Source organism: Caretta caretta, chromosome 9 (genome assembly GCF_965140235.1).
Source record: "Caretta caretta isolate rCarCar2 chromosome 9, rCarCar1.hap1, whole genome shotgun sequence".
NCBI lineage: Eukaryota > Metazoa > Chordata > Testudines > Cheloniidae > Caretta > Caretta caretta.
The window spans coordinates 98829189-98846420 of record NC_134214.1 but is presented as its reverse complement, the minus strand read 5'-3'; the positions used below and the strand labels follow the sequence as shown (position 1 = coordinate 98846420).

Here is a 17232-nt window from a genome sequence, read left to right as displayed (position 1 = left end):
GGCGTGAGGGTGGGGTGAGCCCGGGGGGGCCGTTACCCAGTGCAGGGTGAGGGTGGGGTGACCCCAGTGTGGGGGGGGCCGTTACCTGGCGTGGGGGTGGGTGACCCGGGGGGGGGCTGTTACCCGGTGTGGGGTGGGGTGATCCCAGTGTGCGTGTGGGGGCCATTACCCGGCGTGGGCTGGGGGTGACCCCAGTGTGTGTGTGTGTGTGGGGGCTGTTACCTGGCGTGGGGTGGGGGTGGGTGACCACAGGGTGTGTGCGTGGGGGCTGTTACCCAGCATGGCGGTGGGGTGACCCTGGGGAGGGGCCGTTACCCGGCGTGGGGTGGGGTGAAGCCCAGTGTGTGGAGGGGGCCGTTACCTGGCATCGGGGTGGGGTGACCCCGGGGGGGGCCGTTACCTGGCGTGGGGGTGGGGTGATCCCAGTATGTGTGCGGGGGCCATTACCTGGCGTGGGGTGACCCCAGTGTGTGTGGGTGTGTGGGGGGGGCTGTTACCCGGCGTGGGAGTGGGGTGACCCGGGGGGGGCGAGTTACCCGGCGTGGGGGTGGGGTGACCCGGGGGGGGCTGAGTTACCCGGCGTGGGGGTGGGGTGACCCGGGGGGGGCGAGTTACCCGGCGTGGGGGTGGGGTGACCCGGGGGGGGCTGAGTTACCCGGCGTGGGGGTGGGGTGACCCGGGGGGGGGCGAGTTACCCGGCGTGGGGGTGGGGTGACCCGGGGGGGGGCTGAGTTACCCGGCGTGGGGGTGGGGTGACCCGGGGGGGGCCGTTACCCGGCGCGGCGGCGCACGCTTCCCGCCTGTGGCCCGCCGGCCGGCGGAGGCAGGAAGCGGGAAGCGGCGCCGGGGCTCCTCCCTCGAGCGACGCGGCCCGCGCCCGCCCCCGGCCTCCCGCAGCTAGCGCGGCAGAGCCGAGCTCCATGGCGACCTCCAGCCCCTGCGTCGTGGTGAGTCCGGCAGGTCCACCCTGCCGCGCGCCTGCCCAGGGCCTGCCCGGAGCTGGGGCGGGAAAGGGGCCCCGGAGATGGAGAGTGTCCCGGGGGGAGGTGCCCCGGAGATCGGGGGGAGGATCTGGGAGGGGGAACGACCCTAGAGATGGGGGGGCTCTGGGGCCGGTGGGGAGAAAGGGACCCCAGAGATGGAGAGTGTCTGGGGCCGGAAAGGGGCCCCGGAGATGGGGGGGGCACGTTCTCGGGCCAGTGGGGGGGGGAGGGACCCCAGAGATGGAGAGTGTCTGGGGCCGGAAAGGGGCCCCGGAGATGGGGGGGACCCCAGAGATGGAGAGTGTCTGGGTGAGGGGACCCTAGAGATTGGGGGGACCCTGGAGGTCGGGGAGGCTCTGTGGCCAGTAGAGCAAAAGGGACCCCGGAGGTGGAGGTAACCTACACCGACATGAGGAATGGCCTGTTTTCAATTACAGACAGGTGTTTTGCTAAAGACCTTAAAAAACCAAAAACAAGAGTAACCTCCTGAGCATAGGCAGACTCTTCTTTCCTTCCCAAATTATACAATGAAATAATTTCGGGTGTCCCTCCTTGTTTGTAATATGGAAACTAACATATATTGGTATAATATGCTGGAGGGTTGTGTGTTACTTATAATGATATAATATAGTCAGAAATTAATTATTTTATTTTGAAGGGACTCTAGGAGTATCTTGTCCATTTGGAATGTATTTCTGCTCTGGATATTACAGATTCTTAAAAAAAAGACAACCGCTGGTGTCCATGAATGACTACAGTACTTTGCAGCTTATGTTTTGTTCCATGCTTTAAAATTCTGCTTAGCCGTAGGGGTTGTGACCACTCCTCTCCACCCAACTGTACATAATTTGCTATCTCAGTAAGAATCTGTATGCTAAATTTGTAGGAACGACCCACTCTTTCTCTAAATACAAAAAAAAGGGATTGTCAAATAAGCTGTTAAATAAAATTTAAGGGTTGAACCCTAGGAAAAGTCCGTAGCTTTTTAAAGAGAAAAGGAGTACTTGTGGCACCTTAGAGACTCTAAGGTGCCACAAATACTCCTTTTCTTTTTGCGAATACAGACTAACACGGCTGTTACTCTGAAACCTGTTTTTGAAGAGAGTTATCTCACTAATTGACAGGCTCACTAATGTTTCCAGAGATCTGTAATCCAGTAACTAAATGTTGAGTCTGGTGTACAGGTTTGTCATACAAATTCTACTTTTTTATAAGCTGTACTAATTCCTGTGTGAAATGATCCTTAGATGGTAGCGCAGCAAAAACTTGCAGCTTCATCTGGCATTGAAAAGATATTGGGTATTCCATAGGAATAACAGTAGTGAAGATGGCTCCTCCAAATGAATACACTGGTGAATTACCAGCAATAGGATTCTATTTCCTCAGTAGGCTCCTACCTATGCTTTACATATAATGTTGTTAAATTGTGAAAACAAAAATGAGGAGATAATAAACTGTACCTTCAACTTTTATTAACTGTATTAACTTCAAGACGCATATGGGTGAGACTTGTGAAAGCCCAGATCTTGATGCTGTCATAAGGATATATCCTGAACCTAAATGTAATGTCTGGTCTAATGATATACGTATACTAATCCCAAATCCTAATCAATACTATACAACAGTTTGCCTGTGAAAAACAGTTTGTTAAATTGGGGCTTTAGGATCTGATCCTGAGAAACACTGAGCACCTGCAGAACCTTAGAAACTTGCCAAACTTTTTCTCTATGTAAGCATAACTAGTCATATTTGTAAAACCTGTTTTGCATATATTAGAAGTTGGGTCCTGGATTTGGTGTGACTTCTGGTCTACACTACGAGTTTAGGTCGAATTTAGCAGCGTTATCTCGATTTCACCCTGCACCCGTCCACATGACGAAGCCCGTTTTTTTTACTTAAAGGGCTCTTAAAATCGATTTCTTTACTCCGCCCCCGACGAAGGGGATTAGCGCTGAAATTGGCCTTGCCGGGTCGAATTTGGGGTACTTTGGACACAATTCGACGGTATTGGCCTCCGGGAGCTATCCCAGAGTGCTCAGTTGTGACCGCTCTGGACATCACTATCAACTCAGATGCACTGGCCAGGTATACAGAACAAGGTCCGCAAACTTTTGAATCTCATTTCCTGTTTGGCCAGCGTGGCGAGCTCACCTGCATAGGTCACCATGCAGAGCTCATCACCACAGGAGACCATGCAGTCCCAGAATTGCTGAAGAGCTCCAGCATGGACCGAACGGGAGGTACGGGATCTGATCGCTGTATGGGGAGATGAATCCGTGCTGGCAGAACTCTGTTCAAAAAGACGAAATGCCAAAATATTTGAAAAAATCTCCAATGGCATGAAGGACAGAGGCTATAACAGGGACCCGCAGCAGTGCCGTGTAAAAATTAAGGCTACCAAAATTAAGCCTACCAAAAAACCAGAGAGGCAAACGGCCGCTCCGGTTCAGAGCCCCCGCCATGCCGCTTCTATGATGAGCTGCATGCCATTCTAGGGGGTGCAGCTACCACTACCCCAACGCTGTGCTTTGACTCCGTCCAAAGAGTGGGTCGCAACACGGAAGCGGGTTTTGGGGGCAAGGAAGATGATAGCTCACAGCAAGGAAGTGGAGAAACCGGTTTCCCCAACAGCCAGGATCTGTTTATCACTCTGGACCTGGACCCCGTAACCCCCGAACCCACTCAAGGCGGGCTCCCGGACCCTGAAGGCGGAGAAGGGACCTCTGGTGAGTGTACCTTTGTAAATATTATACATGGTTTAAAAGCAAGCATGTTTAATGATTAATTTGCCCTGGCATTCGCGGCCAGTACAGCTACTGGAAAAGTCTGTTAACGTGACTGGGGATGGAGTGGAAATCCTTCAGGGACATCTCCATAAAGCTCTCCTCGATGTACTCCCAAAGCCTTTGCAAAAGGTTTCTGGGGAGGGCAGCCTTATTCCGTCCTCCATGGTAGGACACTTTACCACACAAGGTCAGTAGCAAATAGTTGGGAATCATTGCAGAACAAAGCTTTGCTACATATGGTCCCGGTGTTTGCTGGCATTCAAACAACATCTGTTCTTTATCTCTCTTGTTACCCTCAGGAGAATGATATCATTCGTGGTCACCTGGTTGAAATAGGGTGGTTTTAGTGAGTCGACATTCAGAGGTGCCCGTTCCTGCTGGGTTATTTGCCTGTGGCTGAAAAGAAATCTTCCCTGCTGTTAGTCACATGGTGGGAGGAGGGGTGAATCCATCATCTCAGAGAATTGGGGTGTGTGGGGGTGCGGGCCTAGTTGGGTTTCTGCTGCACATGAACCCGGAAACCGCAGCCCCTCCTTTTAAATTGCCAACCCATTTTTAATGGCCAACCCAATGGCTACTTCGTATGGGAAATGAGGATGCTGCTGTTTGAAGCCATTTCCACGTTATGAAGGTTAAAGAAGCCAAAAGACTGCGGTTTACCATGGCTGCCTGCAAGCTGAATTCTGCTGCCCGGCCCTGCATGAGTGATCTCTCACACCAAACCAACATACCCTCAATAAGAGGCAAAATGCGACCTTGTAATGAAAGCACATGTGCTATGTAATGTTAACAGCAAGGTTTACCGTGAAAGAGTGTACCCACTGTTCTAGAAAATGTGTCTTTTTAACTACCACTCTCCCTTTTTTCCCCTCCACCAGCTGCATATGTTTCTCCTTCCCAGAGGCTAGCGAAGATTAGAAGGCAAAAAAAACCGCACTCGTGATGAAATGTTCTCTGACCTCTTGCTGTCCTCCCACACTGACAGAGCACAGCAAAATACATAGAGGCAGACAATCTCAGAGTGCAGGAAAACACAATATGACCGCAACGAGAGGTGGCAGGCTGAAGATGGTAGGTGGCGTCAGCTTGCTGAAAGAAGGCAGGAGTCAATGCTGAGGCTGCTGGAGGATCAAACTCATATGCTCCAGTGTATGGTGGAGCTGCAGGAAAGGCAGCTGAAGCACAGATCGCCACTACAGCCCCTGTGTAACCAACCGCCCTTTTCTCCAAGTTCCAAAGCCTCCTCAGCCAGACGCCCAAGAACGTGGTGCGGGGGCCTCTGGCCACCCAGCCACTCCACCCCAGAGGATTGCCAAGCAACAGAAGGCTGGCATTCAATGAGTTTTAAAGTGCTGTGTGGCCTTGTCCTTCCCACCTCCACCACCCCACCCAGTGCTTCCCTCCTCCACCACCCCTCCCGGGCTACCTTGGCAATTATCCCCCTATTTGTGTGATGAATAAATAAAGAATGCATGAACATGAAGCAACAATGACTTTATTGCCTCTGCAAGTGGTGATTGAAGGGGGTAGGGGAGGGGGGTTAGCTTACAGGAATGTAGAGTGAAACCTGGGAGCGGGGTTTTCATCAAGGAGAAACAAACAGAACTTTCACATCATAGCCTGCCCATTCCTGAAACTGGTTTTCAAAGCTTCTCTGGTGCGCACCATGCCCTCCTGTGCTCTTCTAACCACCCTGGTGTCTGGCTGCACGTAATGAGCGGCCTGGCGATTTGCCGCAACCTCCCACCCCACCATAAGCGTCTCCCCCTCACTCTCACAGATATTGTGCAGTGCACAGCAAGCAGTAATAACAGTGGGAATATTGGCTTCGCTGAGGTCTAACCAAGTCAGTAAACTGCGCCAGCGCTTTTAAATGCCCAAATGCACATTCGACCACCATTCTGCACTTGCTCAGCCTGTAGTTGAACAGCTCCTGACAAATGTCCAGGGTGCCTGTGTACGGCTTCATGAGCCATGGCATTAAGGGGTAGGCTGGGTCCCCAAGGATAACTATAGGCATTTCAACATCCCCAACGGTTATTTTCTGGTCTGGAAAGTAAGTCCCTTGCTGCAGCTGTTGAAACAGACCAGAGTTCCTGAAGATGCGAGCGTCATGTACCTTTCCCGGCCATCCCACGTTGATGTTGGTGAAACGTCCCTTGTGATCCACCAGTGCTTGCAGCACCATTGAAAGTACCCCTTGTGGTTTATGTACTCGCTGTCTTGGTGCTCTGGTGCCAAGGTAGGGATATGGGTTCCGTCTGTGGCCCCACCACAGTTAGGGAATCCCATTGCAGCAAAGCCATCCACTAGGACCTGCACATTTCCTAGAGTCACTACCCTTGATAGCAGCAGCTCAGTGATAGCGTTGGCTACTTGCATCACAGCAGCCCCCACAGTCGATTTGCCCACTCCAAACTGATTCCCGACTGACCAGTAGCTGTCTGGCGTTGCAAGCTTCCACAGGGCTATCGCCACTCACTTCTCAACTGTGAGGGCTGCTCTCCTCTTGGTATTCTTGCGCTTCAGGGCAGGGGAAAGCAAGTCACAAAGTTCCATGAAAATGCCCTTACGCATGCGAAAGTTTCGCAGCCACTGGGAATTGTCCCAGACCCGCAACACTATGGAGTCCCACCACTCTGTGCATGTTTCCCGGGCCCAGAATTGGTGTTCCACGCCATGAACCTGCCCAACTGACACCGTGATGTGCACATTGCAGGGGCCCGTACTTTGTGAGACGTCTATGTCCATGTCCTCATCACTCTCGTCACTGCGCTGCAGTCGCCTCCGTCTCGCCTGGTTTTGCTTTTCTTGCAGGTTATGGTTCTGCATATCCTGCTGGATAACGTGCACAGTGTTAATAGTGCTCATAATTGCTGCGGTGATCTGAGCGGGCTCCATATTCCCAGTGCTATGGCGTCTGCGCTGAAAAAAGGCGCGAAACGATTGTCTGCCGTTGCTCTGACAGAGGGACGGGCAAATGACAACATGGCTTACAGGGTTGGTTTACAGGGAATTAAAATCAACAAAGGGGGTGGCTTTGCATTAAGGAGAAACAGAATGACCCCCTCAAGGAAGAACTCAAAACCCTGGGTTTAGCAGGCCGTTGATTTCATAGAGGAAAGGAGGAGAAAATGAATACAAAACAAATCTGGTCTATTTCTTGTTTTGATCCACTTCATCTATCTTTGTACATCTTGCTGGCAGCAGACGGTGCAGTATGACTGCTGGCCATCATCATCTCCTGGGTGCTTAGCAGAAGACAGTGCAGTAGGATTGCTGGCAGGACTGAATCACCATGAGACGAAACTTAAAAGGGAAATGACCTGGCTGAGTCACTCCCATGTTTGCTCAGGCACCCCGACCAACCTCACCGAGGCTGGCTAAAGGAGCACCCTACGTACGGCGATGGTGGCTACCAGTCATACTGCACTGTCTGCTGCCAAAAGGCAATGAGCTGCTGCTGTGTAGCAATGCAGTACCACGTCTGCCAGCACCCAGGAGACATACGGTGATGGTGAGCTGAGCGGGCTCCATGCTTGCCATGGTATAGCCTCTGCACGGGTAACCCAGGGAAAAAGGCGCGAGACGATTGTCTGCCATTGCTTTCACAGAGGGAGGGAGGGAAGGGGGTGCCTGACGATATGTACCCAGAACCATCCGCGACAATGTTTTTGCCCCATCAGGCATTGGGATTTCTACCCAGAATGCAAATGGGCAGCGGAGACTGCGGGAACTGTGGGATAACTACCCACAGTGCAACGCTCTGGAAGTTGACGGCTGCTTCGGTACTGTAGATGCACTCCGCCGACTAAATGCTGACTAAATGCACTTAAAGCATTTGTGTGGGGACACACACAATCGACTGTATAAAAACGCTTTCTACAAAACCGACTTCTATAAATTAGACCTAATTTCATAGTGTAGATATGGTAGTGTACGGATTTGGAAGCTGCCCGTGTTATAAAGTGTACTTGATCTATTGCTTATATTGTTGAAATACTGAACTTGTTAGAAATGAAGAATTTTTTTCCAAAAAGATATGATTTTGGGTTTGCAGGGAATTGAGACCCAACTCAGGGTATAGTTTAATTTCCTGTTCTCTGATCCAGAGGAACATTGCTAGAATTTTAAATAAATGTCTCCCCATGTTTGATGTTTGATTTATTAAGTAACTGCTCATGCAATATTTGAGGAGACTCTCATGCACCGTAGATGATAACTACTAACCTATACATTGCATTGTGTTCAATATGATTGGTATCTTTGTAGTGAGGGAAGGATAAAATGATCCAGATCAGTGTAGTGCCTGAATGGTTCCAGATCATGTTTCTCTCTGCAAGGATTTTTGCATTGTACCCAGTCTCATCTTCTGTATTTCTTTTTTAGATTGGTGATCATGAAAAAGGTTATGACCTGGACTTGTTCTGCATACCTAAACATTATGTAGATGATTTGGAAAAAGTCTATATTCCTCATGGACTTATTATGGACAGGTTAGTTTGACTTCAAACAATACACTGCAGCAACTGATTACGTGAAAATCATAGTTTTTAAAATGTTTCTATTCGTAACAGTCAGCATGCTGTTAAGAGAATTGTAGCTCTCTTGATTTCTAGTGGTGGAGATGGTGTAAGTGCAGGACCACATGGAAGACCTTTAATTGGGACCCACATGCCCCTTTCTAGAGAGACGTGCAAGCACTAAGAAATATTTAAATTACTTTCTTATGGCAAACCCTAGGAATTGGCACATTTGCTGTTGTACTCTGTTTCAAAACGAAAGCATAGCTATCAAGAGATCCTATACAATATACAGTGGTACATGACCTCCTTCAGAATAGTTCTAGGGCCCTTTGCCGTCTAAAGAATTAAGTAAAAGGCACATTATGTTTATCACGTTAGTTTAGACTGAAAATTGGAAGTGTTGTAGCCTCCTGAATTTCATCAGAAAATTAATCTAACCGCATGAACATAAGTTATTGAAGACATTTGTTGTCTCAGATCTTCTTGCAAATTAGTATTGTTGGCAAACTTAACATTCTCCATTCTCTTCCTTGCTATGAAATGCAAAATACTAGTTCTTCATTTCTGTACTTCCTGAAAATCTATGGTGAGCTCATGAAGTTTGTATCTTGCATCCGATCAGAGAAGGGTGTAGTATAATCATGAAGCATTTTGTTTCAATGAGTACAGATTCAATGGAGTGACTACCAGAAAAGGCATCTTTAAATAAGTAGTTTGTAGTTCTGAAAAGATCTTTCTGATTTAAAAGACTGAAGTGAAGGCAGGGATGCACCTGTAGTATGCATTGTGGTTTTGAATTCTCAGTGATGTGACTGGGTTTTTTTAATATCTGTCCCCAGCATTAACATTAACATTACTGATGGGCTTCCAATATGAAATAAAAGCCGGATAAAATACATGTCGTTTGAGTAATATTTTATTAAATGAAGTGCTGAATTTATAGTCTTTTCCTAGGAAGTGTGTTGCTGGATGGTGTGCTGCAAATATACAGAGCACTTTCCAAAACAAATTAGAAGACAAATTATGAATGAAGATTACATTACTTTTAGCAGTAATTTTTCAAAGAAGGCATCATTTGTGTGATCTGGTTTCTTTGTATTGTCTTTCATTTTGGAGTTAATGTAAAGTCTTTCTCTCTAGTGTTTTAACCTGGCTATAAAGGACTAGTTTAAAATCTGAGTAATGTCTTGATCTTTCCTGATTTGTCAAGGACTTGCTGGATCTGCTGGGTTATTAGGAAATAAGTTTATACTGCTCTGTGTCTGAGAAACCAAACCTATCTTACTTAAAAAACAAAACAAACAAAAAACCCCCAATGTGTGCTTCACATCTCTGGCAGCTATCCAGTAATTGATTAAGATTTGCTTTGGCTATAGTAACCTATGAAACTGAGGAAGTTTGGCAGTGTTATTGTTACATTAACCTTGAAAAGTGAGAAAAGCCTTGCTGACCAGTAAACAGTAAAATTGGCTGTGAAGTGGTATGCAAGTATTACATGGAGCAAGGAAGATGTTTTCCAATTTTCCCCACTGTTGGCGCCAATACCAAATGCTTCTGCTGCTGTAGTTAAAAAACAAAACAGAAGAGTAGTAAGTAACTTTTTTCTTTCTACAGGACAGAAAGATTGGCACGAGACATTATGAAGAGCATGGGGGAACATCATATTGTAGCCCTCTGTGTACTGAAGGGTGGCTATAAGTTTTTTGCTGACTTACTGGATTATATCAAAGCACTGAATAGAAATAGTGACAAATCTATCCCTATGACTGTGGACTTCATCAGGCTGAAGAGCTATTGTGTAAGTATATCTGCTGACACAACATGACTTTGTATAAAATTGATTAACTTGAAGTTATTAAACAAATATCAGAGGGGTAGCTGTGTTAGTCGCGGCTTTTATTAAACAAAGGTAGTTTTAAATTTATTATTATTATTATTATTGCCTAAATGTGCTAGGTATCGTGTGTGTGTTTAAAGCTACAGATTCAGTCTCTTTAAACATATTGCAACATGGTGACAGCGGGGAAATAGGAAGGAAGGTGAGAAGAGTTAAAAAATAAGGTCATGTGGCTACTTGTTCACACATCTTGCTAAAAATGTTCCATTATGTACAACCCCCTTGTCTCCAACACGCCAACTCATGAAAATCTCCTTCCAGAGCTAAGTGACTCCTTATGTAACTCCCAGCTATCCAACTTCCTTCCCCCCCAGCCCCGCTGCTATCCAAAATCCAGAGCCGTGGTTATAACATAATCTTCCCTCAAGTTATGGCATCGTTTACGGAAAGTTGTATATGGCTAGGACCCTACTAACTGGATAGGGAATATTTGAAAACTTCAAAAATATTTAGTGCCTTGTATAATGAAAGGTTTCAGAGGAGCAGCCGTGTTAGTCTGTATCTGCAAAAAGAACAGGAGGACTTGTGGCACCTTAGAGACAAACCAATTTATTTGAGCCTAAGCTTTTGTGAGCTACATGAATGCATCTGATGAAGTGAGCTGTAGCTCACGAAAGGTTATGCTCAGATAAATTTGTTCGTCTCTAAGGTGCCACAAGTACTCCTTTTCTTTTTTCAAAAATATTTACATCTGATATCCATTGATTTGCACTGAATATACTGAGAGCCACACCATCACCTGCCCATCTTTTATTTTCCTGAATCAACCAATAGGACTAAAACTAGTAGCATTTTTAGCTTTGGAAAAATGTTAGGGTTATAAGTCTTAATTTGCCATCAGTTGCTGGGAAAGGGCATTCTACCCTGTAGCTGATTTTTATTTTTTTTTTTTTAAGACTGTTTTTGTACTGACATTTAAGCGTTTAAGTTTTTTAGAAAACGGAGACTGCAGCGCTGCACAAGGTTATGTTTAAACCTTAGAAAGCATAAGACTAAACTACATAGGTCTAATGAAGGCATCTATCCATAAATGCTAGGTGTTTTCTGACTTAGCAAAAGGCTGGTTTTGTTTCTTCAAAATAAATCAAAAAAGTGCTTTTTGGATTGACTCCACAAGACGGCAGTTGGTGTAGAAATAAAATCATAAAATGATGAGACTCTGAAAATCATTTTAAAAATAAATTATTTCAAGAGGTTTTTCTGTTAGCTCTGTGTCCAACGAACTTTGCATTCCAATTAGTAGTCCAAACTATTTATCATGGATGAGAGCCCATTCCAGTAAATGAGAAGAAAAAAACCCATGGAGATTATTAAATTGAAAACATAACTTTCTCATTCATTTGATTAGACCATGAAGCCAGAGATTAAACTGCAACATTAGGAGTTTTGGCTGTGGAAGGACTTTATGAACTTGCACACTGATGTGGCATTATCCGTTAACATCTCATTTTTTAAAAAGCCAGATCTAAGTGCTTGATTCTGGATTTGCCCCATGAGGTTATACAGTTGGGTAAGAGAGCACAAGGTGTTTTCTCCCGCCCCCCACCCCCCCCGGCCCCCGACTGCTCCCCTCCACCACCTTGTGCGCACATGCAGGGGGCTGCCAGAACATTAGCCAGGATATATGCCCTCTCTGAACATGAGGTGTGGTGGACTGCTACAGCCAGTGAAGCAAAGGAGAGGCATGGCTGGGGAAAGTGGGGGATATGCCTCCTTGTCACCCTGCCCCTTAATGAATGAAGTAGTGTACAAGCTGCTTTTATATGCTTTTCTCCCAGTGCCCATGGAAAGATTTTGGCTCTCCCACCACTACCACCAACAGGAGTGTACACACACGCTCAGCCTATAATAATTTAATTTCCTTGAACTAATGCAGTGACAGAAGGACATATAAAAGAAGAAAAAAATAATGATTTTCAGCTCTTCTGAGCAAAAACCAGCAACAAACCCTCTGTATTTTACACTTAGTCCAAGGGACAGTTTCAGTAAATTTCTGTGGTTTGTTTAAAAAACAAGATTGCAGTTGAAAAAGCGAGAGTCAGTGACACCACTTGGAAAGCTTCTGCAAAAACAATCTGTTGAAAGATGGTTGGTTTTACATAGTGTGTTTTCTTTATTTCGCTTTCCTAGTTTATTGGGCATATTTACATCAATTTCTTTAGTATCTCTGTTCCTTCTGCTTATTCCACTCCAGAATTTTAGGGAATTCTGCTATATCAGTCCTTTGACATTAAGAGGGGAAAAGCATCAAGAGGAATTTTAAATAAATGAAGATCCTATTTTTATGCAGATTTTCTTAGTAATAAAGAATAAGGAAAGAGAAGTACAGAGTATATCCTGGATGGGAAGCTTTCTAAACAGAATGCTTTCATGGGGTGTTGACTCTTTGTGGGATGGGGTGGGGGTTATCAGGCAACCATACAAAAAATGATGTCCCGCTCTGTATAAGTGCAGAAGTCTGGTCACTGATGTACAGGGCTAATACAAAATTTACAAACATTTTACTTCTGCAGCACTGTAAGATGGTGATTAATATCCAGGGCTAGGCTCTTTAGATTAAAACACTATGGACTGGAGAAGATTGTCCTAACACAGACATCCATGGAACTGGCTGACTAGACTTTTTGTTATTAATACTGCTACTACTCAGGACTTAGAGTGCTTTTTTCCAGTGATTTCAAACACACAAAATGAATAAATACTATCCATATTTTGATGATGGGGAAACTGAGGCCTATGAGCTCTGTAACTTGCCCATGGTCACATAACAAACTAGTGCAGAGTTGCTAGTTGAACCCCGGTCTCTTGACACCAAGTTCTTGGATACAATTATTAGACCACACAGCCTTCCTCATTATACATATTTTACAATCTGGAAAAAAGGAATCAGAAGTGCCATGATTAGCTAGGCAAGACAGCTGAACCTTGTATAACTGTTCTGGAATTTTGAGATCACTTTCTTATATGTCTCATTGACTGTTTCAGTGTTTAGAAGTATACAGCTACTGAATGTTGGAACAGGAAGCACATAATGTGATCGCAATTAAACTTCACTTGCAACTTCTGCTTTCACAGTTTTTACAAATGAATGCTTCCAGAATGAGCTGGCATGCCATCATGGGATGGAAAGGCAGCATTTAAGAAATAAGAACTCTTCCTTCCTAACAGACTGTGAAAAAAAAGTTGTATAGGGGCGAAGAAGAGCCAAAAACACTAGATGTTTTGGCGGGAGGGAGGAAAAGTGGGAGGGGTGTTACCGTTACTACCAGTCAATGTTTTAGGAAAACTGTCAGGGTTTCATCTTGGAGGTTAAAATGGCTTTAAAACTGAATGCAGTCTGCTTAGTGCATTGTTCTGAAAAACAGTTCATGGTAAGTATTTTACAGCACATATACTTTAAATTGTTTAAAATTAAGTTATTTAAAGTTATTTCTGAGCCATTAGCTAGTGGCCTCCATCATATAAAATACTGCTATCATTTGGCAGTGGCCAGAATGGAGTCTGGGGACAGTCTTAAAGAGTAAATCTCTACTGAATGTTAAATCAATATTGAAACAAGGTAGAAACTGATTTCATTGTCCATCACTGGGCCCTTGCTGCTACTAATGTCACAAATAGTGTCCTTATGTGAAATGAAAACTCATTGTTTAATTATTAAACAACAAAGTTCTCAACACTGGAGAAGACTGGAAATTGGTTTATAGTCTGAAACTAGGTACCAATGCTGCCAGTGTTTCAAATGCTTTAGCTTTTTTATCCTTAGGTTGTTTAGAAATTCAGTCCATACATAGTGAAGAATACTGGTTTATATGCTGGTTCACATTTGTACTTAGCATTCTAAAATGTAGGAATATTTGGATTGAAAGACAAAGCTTTTGAGAAACTGTTAAAACACTTGTGTGCTCTGCTGGTTGTCATGTTTCAGCAGGGGTAAGCCAGAAGTTCCTCGTAATATGTGATGAATGATGTTCCTGTTTGATGGGCTGTGTGCTGCTGTGTACCCCAACATAGTATTTTCTGCATCAAGACCCTGATCTTGTACATGTGCTGAGAATACCAGTCTGAGGGAAAGTTTCCAATCAGCGGTTGATGCTTAGCAGTCTCCTTGTGACCTAACATTTAAAAAGGGAAGAGCGAGGGGCTAAGAGAGAAACCGCAAAGAATAGAGCTATTTGTATCTTGAAATGGAAGAATTTCTGTAGGTGCAGCTAAGATTCTTTTCTAAAGGTGAACTCCAAAATCTACGTTAGTTGCCAGAGCACTGGTGTAATTTATGAGTGGGCAAGATAGCTTGCTTTTGGACATTTAAAAATCTTGTAATAATTGTCACACATGTACATGCTTTCATTTTTTTTAAAGGAACAAATACTGATAATATCTTCCCCCCGTCCTTCCTTTTCTAAAGAGTGAAAATTTTTCATCTTTCTTTTTGGAAGGAGTATAAAATCCTTAGTATAGGAATAGATGAAAAGATAATTATAATAGAAGATAAACAATTGTAAGTATAAAATATACTAAAAATGTGTCAAAGAAAACTTGACAAGAAGAAACTATCATCTTAATAGCCTAACGCGGGGTGAACACAGGAAATGCACCTCAGCATTTTGAATATAGAAGTCTTTCAAGTGCTCTCACAAACTTAAATATGTTTTTGTGGTTTAATTTATCCACTTTCTCAAACATTCAGATACTAAGATGAATATCCTCTGTCTTAAGCCACATCATCTTGGGCATCGTTTTTGGACCATTTCAGTAAAATGGCTGTTCTCGTCAGGCAACTCTGTCTCTGGTCAGTTATGGAGTTTCTGAGACAGTGACTGGTATTTCTAGATTTCTTATTCAGTAAATATGTAGCTTTTCAAGGTAGCATAACTACTGTTTTCCCTTAAAATATATGAAGTAAATCTATCAAAATATTTGAAAAGTGAGACTATTTCTGTTCTTTCTTGGCTTGAGACTGTATCCTAAAAATTAGAGATGGATGATTCTATTAGATCATCCCGTCACATTTTACACATCCCCAGCTATTGAACTTTCAACATTTCTTTGTGGAGAATATTCCAGAGCCTAACAGATCTTAGTGTCAGAGAGTTTTTCAAATAATCTTAATTCTTAACTTCATCCCAATACTTCTAATTTATAACCCATTGTGTGTCCCTAAATAATTACTTTTCCTCCTTTGGGTTTACACCTTTCAAATACTCTTTTGATGGATGAATTGTAAGTAAGAACTTTTGAGGCTAGTGAAAAACAGAAAAGGTAAAGTAAAAAGGAAAGTCCATGTTTACTATTTCAGTTCCGTTCTCCGTCCTCTCCCTCCTCCCCCCAATGATGGGTTATGATGGCAAGTCTGTTTTGTAGTCTGCACAATAATGGAAGTAACACATACCTAATTTTGGCTGCTGGAAAACTGAAGGTGATCAAAGTCTGTTGGATGCCCAAAATTAAATTCAAAGGTCATTCTTGAGCACCTGCCAGTTTTCATGTTAGGTTGTACGTTCTTTTTGTAGTTTGAGGTTCAGTTGTTTCTGTAATTAATTAGTATGGTAATACCCAGTGTTACATTTAAATCACTATCAACAATATGTTAATAACTGTTGCAATGAAAGTGTAACATTGCTGCATCTCAGGGCCGGGGTGCCCCCCTTTGACAGCCTCAGGGAATCAGTGCTCATGGCTGGCTAGTCTGTTGGGCATCCAGGCTTACAGCTGAGCAAGTGAACAGTCAGTGGCTCAGTTCTTCTGGGTAAGCGTTGAGCAAATCCATACTCTGTAGCTCCAGCTCCCTGGTTGAGGGATGCGCAAATCCACAGTTTGTAGCTCTGGCCCCCTGACTGATGGCTGAGAAAATAAACCACCAGTTGCTCAGGCCTTCGCTCATTGCGCCCTAGGCTTGCCAACAGTCGCATATTAGAAGGGACGTCCCTTATTTCTTCCTCTCTGTACAACAAAATCTGGAGTTGCTGAGTGCTGCAAAAAGCAGTGAGAAATACCCCTGTCAGATATAGGTGGGTACTGTTTAGTAGTATTATTAATGATGATGATGATATTAATATTGGGAGTAGGAGTGGGGCAGGTGTGCTAAAAAAAACAGTCCCTTATTTTTAAAATATGTTGGTAACCCTATCCAGCCCCCAGTGCAGGGCTGGGGACAGGGTGACCCAAGCCCACCCTGCTCCACCGCATCCCAACCCAGGTCCTCCCAGCAACACAGTAGGACCAGTATCTCTTTTCCTTGGGCTACTATCAACCGGCGTCTGGTGGGGATGTTCCACGGCTGCTGGAGCCTGGTTCCTATTTTAATTACTTCTAATCACGCTAATACTTTGTTTTTTCCCCTTTTTAACTAGAATGATGAGTCAACTGGAGAGATAAAAGTAATTGGTGGGGATGACCTCTCAACCTTGACTGGAAAGGTATGTCTTTTAGTGTGAAACAAAAGAAGTACACAACACATTTTTAAGCTGCTCTGCATCATTTTTCTAACTAAATTTTGCAAGATGGCTTTATTTTTAAGACTTATCTATGTTCATATAGTACTATTCTAATGGTCTAACTTAAGGTAATGGCGTTCCAAAGGCTACCACTATATAATTGCTTTGTATTATGACTTGTTGCAAGGGCAGTTCTGTGTTTTCTGGCTTTGGCAGAGATTATTGCCCAGCAGCTTTCCAGTACTCAATTTTACATCAGCACACACTCTATCTGATACTGTAGCTGGATTAAAACTAGTATCCTCTTCATGTATACCCCATAGCAGCTACAGTATGTGGTCAGTAATCAGGATACTGTGCATTACCTATTGTGAAGCTGGTACCATGACAATATGCAATATCTAGTTGTGAAATCATGAGGCATTAGCATTATTGTTGTCACAACAGTTCCATAATTTTGCATTTATAATGCAGGTATTCCATGTTTGCAATAGTGGTCTTTAAAAGTGTTTTTTAATATCCAAAATGTGTATGGATTAATCATCTACAAAATTTCATATTTAAAAATGAACTGGCAAATTAGTGGAATGCCAAATAGGTTAAAAT

At 44.2% G+C, this 17232-nt stretch overlaps 1 protein-coding gene across 1 annotated transcript in view; it reads left to right on the top strand.

Moving 5' to 3' along the window:
* Positions 1 to 789: 789 nt before the first annotated feature.
* The window catches only part of HPRT1 (hypoxanthine phosphoribosyltransferase 1), a 29416-nt gene continuing 12973 nt past the window's right edge, over positions 790 to 17232 (top strand). The window contains exons 1-4 of the mRNA XM_048864428.2: positions 790 to 947; positions 8159 to 8265; positions 9910 to 10093; positions 16543 to 16608. Of these exons, the coding sequence (XP_048720385.1) occupies positions 921 to 947; positions 8159 to 8265; positions 9910 to 10093; positions 16543 to 16608 (384 nt within the window). The 5' untranslated portion in view covers positions 790 to 920. The remainder of the gene's footprint in view (positions 948 to 8158; positions 8266 to 9909; positions 10094 to 16542; positions 16609 to 17232) is intronic.